At 38.8% G+C, this 13,278-nt stretch overlaps 1 protein-coding gene across 1 annotated transcript in view; it reads right to left on the reverse strand.

Moving 5' to 3' along the window:
* MALRD1 (MAM and LDL receptor class A domain containing 1) overlaps positions 1–13,278 on the reverse strand; it is a 435,870-nt gene that overhangs the window by 113,022 nt on the left and 309,570 nt on the right. Inside the window, 1 exon segment of the mRNA XM_075061940.1 lies at positions 3,860–3,988. Coding sequence (XP_074918041.1) covers positions 3,860–3,988 — 129 coding nt within the window.

Raw genomic sequence — 13,278 nt, forward strand, 5'->3', positions numbered from 1 at the left:
TGCCCAAAGCTGCATGGAGCTGTGAGTACTGGGGCTTGTGACTTTGCTTTGGGAACAAGGAGGGAGGCTGTTAGCTAGTTAAGCGAGGAGGTTGTCACTGTGTGTGGGTTTGCAGAAAGCACCAGGCGAGGGCACTAGAGGGGTTTTTGGGGGAAGTTTACTGGCACTGACGATGACCAAGAGCACCCAAGACTCACTGCTGGACTGGAACTTTGCCCAGGACTCCTGAACTCTGTGTGCAGACACACTGCTGGGTGTCTGCCCCTTTCAGACTGTGGTACCACATGGCCTGTGGGGCCTTGATTTGAATGCAACCCTGTTTTACCGCTTCCCCTATATTTCCCCTTGTTGTTTTCCTCCTTTCATCCCTCTGTAAATAAATATTTCCTTTTGCTATATTCTTTGTACTTTTCCATTGTGTTCACTCTGGGGGGTTTGGAACAGGTGCCCCTGGAGTGGAAGGAACTTTCCCTGCTGCATTCCTGCATGTGCCTTCTCTTGGCCAGAGCTGCCTGCAGAGCAGATTCCATCTTGGCCACAAAGGCGCTAAAATTACACATATAGCATGTGAACTCTAAGAGGAGGATCCTTCAACTGGTGCCATTAAAGTAAAATAGGAACACAAACATATGGAACATACCACACTGGTTCATAACATACGCCGTGCTGCACTACAAAGGACAGTTGAGCTTTAATAAGTGAAATAGACAAGCAGGAAGTGCAAATAATTTGCCGTGCATTCTCAAGAGAAAGTATATGTGTCTTGTACAGTTCTAAACAGATCAAAGACCAAATGAATTTTGATTTTATAACGCTATTTATAATACATTGCCTGACAGCAGGAATTCAGCTCTAATATCTTACCAGTGCTTCAGAAAGCATTTAATAATAAATATTTATGAACAGCATTTGCAGGTCGATGAAGTCACCTGCATGTCTGCACGTCTGGGTATTTCTTCTTTTTGATGTAAACAGAGACTGTTTAGGAGTTATGAGAAAAGGGCTGGTCCATTTGTCTGCAAAATTGCTTTTATTTCAGTAATTCAAGCACTGCACTAGATGGTTGATCAATGTTGAGGCCTGCTATTAATCAGATCTGGATGTATAATTGACTACAGTTCACGAAAACTGAAATGGCTTTCATGTGTGATTTTCACATCTGTACTTCCAATGGGCTTTGAAAGAAATGAAAATTGTGCAAGATTGCCTCACTCTAAGGAATGAAGCATATAAAAAGCAACTGCTGCAATTTTTTTTTTTAAATAGGATGCAACACAATGTTGCGTTACACCAATTTTATGTGGATGATTGCTGTTGGGCCAAATTCCATTGTAAATCCAGAGAAATGCTTCAGTGGAATTACTCCAGATTTACAAACAGCAAAACTGGGTCCTTGATTTCAATAGTTACACTGGTGTAACAAAGTGGGGGATCAAGTTCAACCTGGAGCTGAGAGAAAAAAGAAAAAACACAGCCAAAAGTTTCAAATATCCAAAGGTGATGCGAGGATGGGGCAGGTTGGAGCCACAGGTGTTTCTCTCATAGTCATTCTGCCCCGTCTTTAACAACTCCTGCTGCTTCTCCTGCCCAGCGGAGGGTTCTTGAAGGTCCCTGCATCCAGGCTGGAGGAGCAGAGGCTTTCCCCTAGTGTTGCGTGAGAAAATCTGACCTTTGCTATTTGGAGCTGCATTATGCTGGGGGTATGGAGGTGGCTGAAGGATGAAAGCACACTGGAGTACATTTTGCTCTTCATTATAGAAGAGAAGTTTATGCCCCCATCTAGTGCTTATTCTACACCACAGCAGAGCAGACTTACCCAGGGATCACCTCTACCCCTGTCTCAAATCCAAACACCTCTAGCCCTTGGCACTGTGGTATGCTGGAAAGGGAAACCTAGCACTTACTTTAGCACTCTGTGTGCTACACTGTAATATTGAACTACTGTTTGACAGAAGGGAGAAAGAAGTTTTCCATGCCCTCTCCATCCATGGTAAATATGTGAAGCCTTATACGTTGAAGGTGCATTGAAGTTAATATTTTCCCAAGAATACCTTTTATACATCATAACAAACTTTTGGTTTGTGACTTGGACTGATTTATGGCACTATGCTTCCCATTCATTGTCTGACTAAGAAAAGAAAGCCGAAGGTCTCACAAGTTATCTCTAGAGAACACTTACAGAAACCAGTGGCAACTACTGTATGCAATAACAACATTTACAGAATAAATCAAGATCTTCATTAGTTTTCTGAGTTTCATTAAAAAGCAGTTTGTGATGGACAGAGATTCAGAGTATGATGTTTTTCTATTGGGGCCCTGTAAAATATAATCGTGGATAGTTTACAAAGTATTTTGTTGCAGTCACACTGCCTGACTACTGAAAAAATATTAATGTAATGTTATAAAATATGAACAATCCTTTAAAAATCCATTTATCTACTTGAACTGGTTATCCTTTTAAAGGTGCAGTTCAATTTCGATTTGTTCCATTGTGAATCTGGCCAAAAGACTGCATAAAGACATTGCTTTAGGATCTATACTTCAGATATATAGATTATTTACTTTAAAAAAAAATAGAGAGAGAGGGAGACGAGTTTCAGTATCATATAACATTTTAATGATAATATGCCTTTTCCTTCCACTTCTTCCTGATATACTTGCCAGAGTGACATTATTTGCACATTTGGGCACAATACAGATTCTCAGTGAACACTTTATATGGCCTCTGTAATCCCTAAATATAGGATTTAAGATTGTGCCATTCTATTCTTTTCAAGACTTGTCTAATGTGACCATCCACTGTATATGAGAGGGAAAAAATCTATTTTTGTTGTTTAAGATGCATTTGATACATTTTCTCTCCCCTACATATCAAGAGTGATTTCAGCAATAGTTTCACATGTGTACCATGGCAGAATGTGGCCGTATAGATTCAAGATTAAGAAACATAGATTGATTGCCAGGATTAAGTATGTGCCTTAATAAACTGTTCTGTCCTCTTGCTCTTAAAATGTAGTTCTAGTCTCAAAAGTGACTCTGCAAAAATGGCATTGGAGGCAGGGTGGGGACAGAGGCAAGGGCTCCATGTGTACTGCATGTTAACATGAAATACGATCAGTTTAAGTGTTTAAAGGTAGTTTGTTTAACTGCAAGCCCTATTAATGTAAGCTCTGCAAGTCAAATTGGGTTCTTTCCTTCTCACACATCATCATCAATAATAAAGTTCTGCTGGCCAAACTCTGTTTCAATCTTCAGTTGTCACTAAGCTTGCACAGGTGTAAACAGATTGGAATTTATCAGAGTTCTGTTGATGATGCAGAAGGAGGAAAGTAATCCAGCTCACTCATTCTCGTCTTTTGTTGGCTTTGGAGTAGTAAAGAGCAATAAAAATGTACTTGTGTCATGAAAATGAACCCATGCAGGGAGCTGATCTGAAGGGTAATTTTTACATGGTCAGTGTTTGGAGCAGAACCTTATTCTAAATGCTTCTATATTTTTACCAATTTGCTTATAAAGCTTTTTCCTTTAATGTTGACAGCTCAAAATCCTTTCAAGTTTCTTCCTTTAGATAATTTGTATAGTAATCCTTGGATCATCTTCCTCAAAAAACACCTGAACTTGCTCTTCTATTTGCTCATTGTTTTGGTTAAGTTGCACATTTGTGACTGTCACATTTAAAAATTTTTGCTCAATAAATGTCTTTGAGGATCTGAAAGTGTAAAACTTTGTGTGATGAGGAACAAGAAAGGGGACAGTATGCTTATATTACCTTCTCCTGAGCAGCTGTACAAATCCACGTAAGCTGGGTTACCGTATTTATGGTTAAAATTTAAATATTAATATAGAAAATTGTACTTACTGCAATCAGCTTCATCTGATAGGTCCTTGCAGTCTGGTTTGTAGTCGCAAACAAGGTGAGACTGAACGCAGTTCTTGTTCCAACACATAAAATCAGTGACTGCTGGGCATTCCCTAGGACTCTCTCCAACTGAAACCAACAGGACATTTAAATCAATACTTTCATTAAATCAAAGTATGACCTTTTTGATTTGTTTACCCATTATACACCATCACTTTAGTGATTTACTGCATCCAACAGATGTTATTCAATTCCATTCTCTTTTAATGATGTCTTGTGCCTGCCTAGACTGCTATATTGGTGCTACTCAAAGCTGCGAGGATGGAATGTTTTGGTGGATAGGAATTCATTTCCACATCAGCACAACTCTCTTCCTACTTTATCTGTAGAGTGATATCTGTGCATACAATTCAATTTGCTACAAACTGGTTTAAAGAGGGCAAGGCAAAGGATTAAACCTCATCTCAATATATGACATAATTTAGAAATAAGATAGTGTCAAATTACCTGAAATTATCACTATGCTACTTTCATACAGTGCATAGTTTTCTGAAGTGTTTCAGGTCATTTAATTGTGTGAGATTTTTCAGTGTGTGGCAGAGAAACCTATTGCAGTGAACATGCAGGCTGCATAGGGATTCAACCTAAACTATTTAAAATGAAGATTCATTTTACCAGAACAACTTTTCAGTCGCTCTTGAATCTGGGTAAAATAGTGGAAAAGTGTGAATGGGAATGAATGAATAAGTTGGGGCAATACACCCAAGGAATGAGCCAAGGCCACATAGCTCTTGGATTCAGTTCTCAGAGATCTGTCAAGCTTAAAAATACTGATATAAATGTTCATCAAGTGACTCAATGAACTGGCTACATAACTGCAATTAACATTAATAGAAGCTGTGCTGATAATCCAAAGCACAACATTTAAAATGCACTTCTATGACTCTGAAATATTTTTTTTCTCCCAGTGCTCAAGCTGTTCAGTGATACACATAGGAGAATGTGCTTTGACTGTATTCTTTGTAATTTGTTCTATGGCTCCTTCAAACATAACTGAAGTGGGACTAATCATCAGCAACAGCTCTGGGCAGAGCAACTTCAAGTATGTAAAGGGATAAGGCCAACATTTTTAAGAGATTTCGTTGATTCTGTATGTCTCTCAAAACTTGGATTGCACAACTTCAGACGCCTGTTTAAAACCTGATATGCAGAGGCAGACCCACAAGCTCTCATTGATGCCAAAATGAGAAAGCAAAACTAAATCCTAGTTCCACAGAGCACATAAAGAGGGAAACATTCAAAAAATACATGAAATGAAACTCAAATCCTTCAAAGGGAGTTCAACGACTGGTTTAGTTAAATGTAGCACTGACAGAGGAAAGTCTTCATATGCGATAAAAAGGTATGCATGGTATTGGCCCTTAGATCTAAAGGTCTCAAATCTTGTAATGAAAGATAATACAATTAAATAAATAATAATCATAAATTAAACATAGTTTTACAGATTTGGAAACTGAAGCATAGAAAGCTTAAGTGATTTACCTAAGGGCACTCAGGGACTTAAGTGACTTGGTGGTAAAACCAAAAAAAGAATTGAGGTTTTCAAAATACTATATACTTCTTAAAAAGATAAGGTAATAGCTGTTCATAGAATTGGAAGGGACCTCAGGAGGTCATCTAGTCCAATCCCCTGCTCAAAGCAGGACTAATCTCCAGATTTTTTTTTGCCCCAGTTCCTCAAATGGCCCCCATCAAGCATTGAACTCACAACCCTAGGTTTAGCAAGTCAATGCTCAAACCACTGAGCTATCCCTCCCCTCCCTGTTTTTTGGCTCCATGTAAGATCAAAATCTTGTCTCTTTCACTAACAAAAGTTGGTCCAGTAAAAGATATTACTTCACCCACCTTGCCTCTCTAATATCCTGGAACCAACATGGCTACAACAACACTGCAATATACTCCTTAACTAATTTACAAATTAAAAACATCTCAGTCAGTAAGCTGGGAAGAGTTATGTTGCTGAAGTCAGAATGGATGAACTGTAGATGAGTCCTACCCAAACTGCACATCTGAATAGACATAACTATTGGAAAGTTTGGATCTGGATTCAAAACTTTGTGGCTTGGACTCTTCTGGAGTAAGAACTCACATGAACACAATTTTTCTGGGTAGCTGCATATGAAATGGAGTATACATTTACAAACAGGATACAGGCTGTGCCAAAGGCTTTGGCAAAGGCCAAGGCAAAATCTTTTTTTGGAATCAACATGCCAAAATTGGTACAAATATCTAAAAACAAAATACCCTTCCCCAAACTTCATACTCTATCCAAAATTCTACTCTAAATGTGCGGGCTAGAGATGGGGGGAGCTCAGCATTCTACTGCATAAACCAATAGTGGCCCTTATTGACCAGAGCCACTGTATTGACAGAAATCATACTAAAACAAGAAACATGATGATGGTTGTTGATCATAAAAAGTAACTAAAGAAACTACTGTGACTGAAGAAATTCACAAGAATGGCACCATTTCAAGTATCATTTTACCATTAATGTTTTCAATATTTTTCTAAAAATAGAAATACTTAATCCCAGAACACTTTCAAAACCTAATATATATCACTCTCATTTCTGAGGCCTGGGTGCAATTTAACATAAGAACATGTTAGAAGTTCTATCAACATAGAACATATGAGGATTTTCAAAATATTATCCTGCCAATTCCTACCTGTCTGCCATTGAAAAAATGGGTTGTCAAACTCTGGCATTCACCATGATTTAACCCATTGAGTTACAACACTACAATGTATGAGAGTGGCATTTAAATCTCTCTGTGGAACTGCTTTATGAGCCAGTCTAACTCCTTCTGATGAACTACTTAATTATCATATGTTGAAAGGTAAAATGATGTATTTCATGTAAAATAAGGGTTTTTCTCCACAATTTCTTGTCTTGCTGCATTTGTCCATACTGTGGAAGGATGTGTGCAAATACATGGCTTTTGTGTTTCATCACATTCTTTGACTGTGCTTTGAGATTTAATCAAGTGGAAAGGGTATTTTGTTACCTTATAGTCTCATTCAAGATTAAAAACATCCTTTAAATACACATACATTTTTTTAAAGAATCTAAATCCTAAATAAAGCCCATGGAAATCTAAACGCTGCCCCCATCTCCACACACAAGGCATTCCAAACCAATAAACCTCAGCAAATACCTGTATACAAAGCAAGAGTTTGTTAAGGATCTCGTTTTCACGTGCTGGGCTGTACTTATATATTCAAAGGGAAAGCTATAGGGAGTCATTGACTCACGGAGCAGCAACATGTTTCAAAAGAGCAGCAAGTGCCAATCTCAGAGTTACATTCTATTATGATATAACCCTTAGAGCAAGAATGCTGGCATTTCACAGAATGGCATTCAAATGCAGGGCCGGCTTCAGGCCCCAGTGCACCAAGCATGTGTTTGGGGCGGCATGCCACGGGGGGCGCTCTGCCGGTTGCCGGGAGGGTGGCAGGCGGCTCCGGTGGACCTCCCGCAGGCGTGCCTGCAGAGGGTCCGCTGGTCCCGCCGCTCCGATGCAGCTTCCGCAGGGATGCATGTGGGAGGTACACTGAAGCTGTGGGACTGGCGAGCGGCAGAGCGCCCCCTGCTGCGTGCTGCCATGCTTGGGGAGGCGAAATGGCTAGAGCCAGCCCTGTTCAAATGGAGGCTTAGGAGAATGTCTGTGGTTTCCAAATGGCTAGAGAAGGAAACTGTATGACTTAAAGGGGACCCAGCAAAGATCTCTCAAAGAGTTAACTCACCTAATATTTAAAAATAGTGGAAGACTCAGCTAGACGCCAGGAGGCTCTGTGAATTGTATATACTATGTTCTGCAACGTGATAGATGCTTCAAACTAACATGTTTACATTAATTTAATAGGGATTTTCCTATATGTTCATTTATTCTTTTTAAAGCGTTACAGTTTAACTTGCACGTTGTTAACAGTATAATCTTCAATCAATTTTTTGAAACTACTGTATCATTACAATGGAACTGTGAGCTAGCAAAAGGTAAAGAATTTGGCTGGTTCTGAGTAAAGGATAATCATGTTTATAAAAAATGCCATAGGAAATATGAAGCAAAAAAATACTTTATATCCAAGTGTATGTTTGCCACACAGTTAAGCCTCCCTGACATGACAGTGCAATATTACTTTGGAAAGATCTTTCAGGTGTAACCCCAAACACCCATGTAAGCAGGGAACGCTGGATTACATACTACCTTTCACTGCATGGCAGGGAAGATAATTAATTGTGCCGATGAGAGATGGTCTTGTGATTAAGGTCCTGGACAGAGTACAAATCCCAGCTTGCCCACAGATTGTATGTGATCTTAGTCAAATTACTTAATTTCTATGCTGCAGCTTCCTATCAGTAAAATGGGGATAAACATTTCTCTTTCCCTATCCTCTGACTGTGAGGTCTATTTACGTTATAAGCTAAGCTCTTTGGGACTTGGGCTGCCTGGTACTATGTATCTGTACAGCACCAAGCTCCAGTATTGGTTGGGCAAGTAATAAATAGTGAACAAACACAGTGAGGGAAAGAACAGCAGCTGTCCTGCATTTTCTGTCCTGGTCCCCAAAACCCAGTGAACCCTCTCTAGAGACTCATGGCTTTGGGGGAGGGAACATGGAACTAGAAGGGGAGGATGAGATGTAAATCTGTGCAGCATACTTCGATCAGATACAGGCATATCTCCCATTGAAAATCCATCTGGGAATCTCTGTAGGTTTGATCAGCAGTAATTTCTTCTGCATAGGAAAAAACCCTCCTTCTTCCTCACCTACCCTAATGGGGAATTCTGTAGAAGCTGCCTGCAAGGACTACATAACAGCATGGTCCTAGAGAACAATATTTCTGTTTTTTATTTGGGAGAAAATGATGATGTAGTCATATCATATAACACTCAGTTCACAAGTATTTCAGTAGGATGTCAAAGAGCAGCTACTACTGGTAGACATTTTTAAATCAGCAGGTCCAGAAGCTTTCATCCAAGAGTTTTAAAAGATGGCCAAGGAGCTTGCTGGGTCATTAATTATGATTTTTCAATAAATCTTGGAACACTGGGGAAGTTCCAGAAGATTAGACGAAAGCTAATGTGCCAATATTTAAAAAGGGTAAATGGAATGACCTGGGTAAGTACAGGCCTGTCAGTCTGAAATCAGTTGTGAGCAAGATAATGGAGAAGGTGTTACAAGACCCAATTAAGAAAGAATTAAAGGAGGGTAATATCATGAATGCCAATCAACATTGGTTTATGGAAAACAGATCCAGTCAATCTAAATTGGTATCTTTTTCCCCCCAGGGATTAAAAATCTTGATCGATACAAGGTAATAGTGTTGACATAATGTACTTAAATTTCTGTAAAGCATTTGACTTAGTACCTCAGAACACTTTCATTAAAAAACTAGAATGTTATAAGATTAATATGGCACACATTAAATGAATTAAAACTGGCTAATTGATAGATGCCAAAATGTAATTGTAAATGGGGAGACATCACTGATCAGGTGCATTTTCAGTGGGACACTGGAGGGATCGGTTCTTGGCCCCACGCTACTTAATATGATCAATAACCCTGGACGAAAACAAAAATGATCACAATGAAGTTTGCAGATGACACAAAAATTGGGGCAGTGCTAAATAATGAAGAGGACAGGTCACTGACAGAGCAATTTGGATCTCTTGGTAAACTGAGAGCAAGCAAACAATGTGTGTTTTATTATGGCTAAATGTAACTATATACATCTAGGAACAAAGAAAGTGGGCCACATTTACAGAATGGACATAGAGGGAACTCTATGCTGGGAAGCAGTGACTCTGAAAAAGATTTATGAGTTGTGATGGGATAATCAGTTAATCATAAGCACCTACTGCAACACGGTGGCCAAAAGGGCAAAAGTGATCCTGTGACGCATACATGGGAAACTTGAGTAGAAATAGGAAGGTTATTTTAGGTCTATATTTGGCATCGGTGCAACTGCTCCTGGAATACTTTGTCCAGTTGTGGTTCTCACAATTCAAGAAGAACGTTGATAAATTAGGGAGGGTTCAGAGAAGAGCTATGAGATATATCTATCTCATAGAGCACAAAGGGACCTTGAAAGGTCATCAAGTCCAGCACCCTGCCCTCACTAGCAGGACCAAGTACTGATTTTCCCCCAAATCTCTAAGTGGCCCCCTCAAGGATTGAAACTCACAACCCTGGGTTTAGCAGGCCAATGCTCAAACCACTGAGCTATCTGTCCCTCAAGACAGAGACTGAGAATGAGAATGAATATAGTATTAGAAAACATGCCTTATAGTGCTAGACTAAAAGAGCTTAATCTATTTAGTTTAACAAAGACAAGATTAGGGGATTACAGCATATAAATACATACACGGGGAACAAATATTTAACAATGGGATCTTTAATCTAGCAGAGAAATGATCCAATGATAGGAAGTTGCAACTAGACAAATTCAGACTAGAAATAAGACATATTTTTTAAAAGTGAAAGCAATTAATTTTTAGAACAATTTGCCAAGAGTTGTCGTGGATTCTACATCCCTGACAATTTTAAAATCAAGATTGAATGTTTTTCTTAAATATATTCTTTAGGAATTAGTTTGGGGAAGTTCTATTAAGTGGTTTATGCAAGAGGTTGGACTGGATGATCACAGTGGTCCTATCTGGCCTTGGAAACATGGCAGCTGTTCATGAATGTACAGCAACACAATTTAGGATAAGTTTCAGGAAGAATTCTGATACATCAGGAGGCATATAATTTCCATAATTATAATTTGGCCAGAACATTAATATTTAAAGTCACCACCACTGTAAAAATGCATCTTGGGAACTACAATTGCAATTTGTACTTCAGACCCTAATTTTATGTTTCCTCCATTGTGCAGAATCCTGGAATTGTGTGGTTCATCATTATTAGCCGCAAACATGTCAACCCTTTCATTTTACATTGCAAGCAAGCTGTGTATGCTGCTGCTACCGTTTGCAGGCATGTCAACCACTACTAATGATCAATGGCTTTGAAAGAAGTTGATAAATCTGAGAATATCAGCCTGAACTCCTGACCTCCATCAGTTCCTAAGAGAAGATTCTCTTTCAGTGCATCCCTGTGGCAAAGTCAGATGCTGGGATAGAGGCATCTTGCTCTTGAAGTTTGCTACAAACCCAGATGGAATATAACAGGGACAACAACTTCTGCACTAGATTTGTAACCTTCTGAAGAGACAAAGCTTTCAATAGCCAGTTGTCTAATTATAATCAGATGGACACATTCCACTGGTGGAGGACAAAATCACTATATTTAGAATCTAGAAAGACTCTGGGGGCTCAAGTAAGGCTGAGCAGAAGTGCTGAAAGCTGGAAGACAACCATTGCCTAGAACAAAACGGAGAAACTGCAGGTGAGTTGAAACAATCAAAATGTGAAGACAGGCTTCCTTTAAATTAAGAGATACTGAAAAGTTTCAGGATTCTCCTTCCACAATGATATAATGAATGCTCTCCATCTTGAAATGTCTGTCACGTCACAAAAGTAGTAGCCTTAAACTTAGACCTTAGTCCATCCCATGCTTTGCTGCACATTGGGCTATCCACATTTGCCTGTCAACTGCCCTTCTCTCCCAATCTTCCCATTTCATGTTGAGGTGCTGATGTCGTTCAGAACTGTTTGTTTCCATGTTATTCATGGTCTTCCTCTCTTTCTTCTTGTGTTTTCTGGTTTCCATTCAAGGGCAGTATTTGGTAAGCATTCTTTTTCCATGTCCCAGACACTGATGTCTTCTTTTGTAGATTATTTGTGAAAAGGGTACCTTGTCCAGTAATTTTTATGACTTCTTCATTCCTCTTCCTGTAGTAGTAAGCTGTGTCATAATTAAGACTTTCCAATCTCTTGAGCATTATACAGAATGAAACGTTACCCCCTGAGCATTTTTTCCTATTCTAGAACGAGGCATTCTGCATTGATGTCCCAAAATTGACTGATTATATCTTTTCAGGATGAAATAAATGCAAAAATTAATTCAATAGTATAAATAGACTAGACCAATACTATTCAATTAAACCAATAGTACATGTCCAATGGAAATTTGATTCTTTTAATAGTATTTCTGTTTAAACAATGTAAGAAATTTTTGTCTGGGCACAATCTCTAATTTTAATTTATTTTCAAAGCAGCAATAATGATTAAACCCTAATATGGACTAATGTCTTGCCAATTTGTGTTGTTTAAATTAAATTTGAAGGACAAGAGTGAAAAAAAAGGTACAAAAGAAACCATTAAATGCCTCTTTCATGTTTTGTTAAAACATTTTAAAAACATGAGTTTTTTTATAAAATGATTATTTTTTTAAAATTTGATCAGAAAATATTACCCACAGGAAAAGATCTTGTTCACTAAGTTTCAGCCTGGAACAAATTAAAATGGGCCAGACACAAGCCACTAAAAAGTTGCATTAGAACTGAAACTCATCTATAATGTTATAGTATCATACGACCCTATAAAGTTAAGTTGGAATATATAGCAGGAGTCACGGCATACTATTTACACCAAGAGTTTAGTTTACTTGCCTGGTTTGTCAGTACAGTTTTCTACAAACTCAGATCTGTACAAAAAACATCAGAACACTATTAGCATGCACAACAGTAATGTTTCTGTCCATGGATGACCTTCTCAGTCTTCGGCAGGGAAAGCTAGATAAAGCACTTCTACAGATGCAAGCTAGAAATCATCTCAAATAAGGTTCTCTTTCAGTTCAGGAGCAATAGGGAATTTTATTCAGTGTAAGTGTCATACAGAAGACCAGGTCTAATGTGATGACATGCATTGACTCTGACATAAACCCTACACTTGATAAATTATATTGACTGCTAGTAAAGAATTTCATCTGTAGGCACAAAAGCCCAGCAATATGCTTCCCAAAGATGTTCATGGTGAGAGCAAGTATTTGGTGGCTAAGGCACACAAACAGTAAGAATCACAGATGTTACCATAGATCTATCAATATATAATTGACTCTGGTATGAGCAATATAATAGAGAATCTTTTCTGAACATCAACGTAAGAATGGCCATACTGGGTGAGACCAAAGATCCATCCAGCCCAGTAGCCTGTCTACCAACAGTGGCCAATGCCAAGTGTCCCAGAGGGATTGAACCTAACAGGTAATGATCAAGTGATCTCTCTCCTGCCACCCACCTCCACCCTGACAAACAGATGCTAGGGACACCATTCCTTACCCATCCTGGCTAATAGCCATTAATAGACATAACCTCCATGAATTTATCGAGTTCTCTTTTCAACCTTGTTATAGTCCTAGCCTTCACAACCTCCTCAGGCAAGGAATGCCACAGGTTGACTGTGTGCTGTG

The sequence above is a fragment of the Chelonoidis abingdonii genome, chromosome 2, assembly GCF_003597395.2.
Source record: "Chelonoidis abingdonii isolate Lonesome George chromosome 2, CheloAbing_2.0, whole genome shotgun sequence".
NCBI lineage: Eukaryota > Metazoa > Chordata > Testudines > Testudinidae > Chelonoidis > Chelonoidis abingdonii.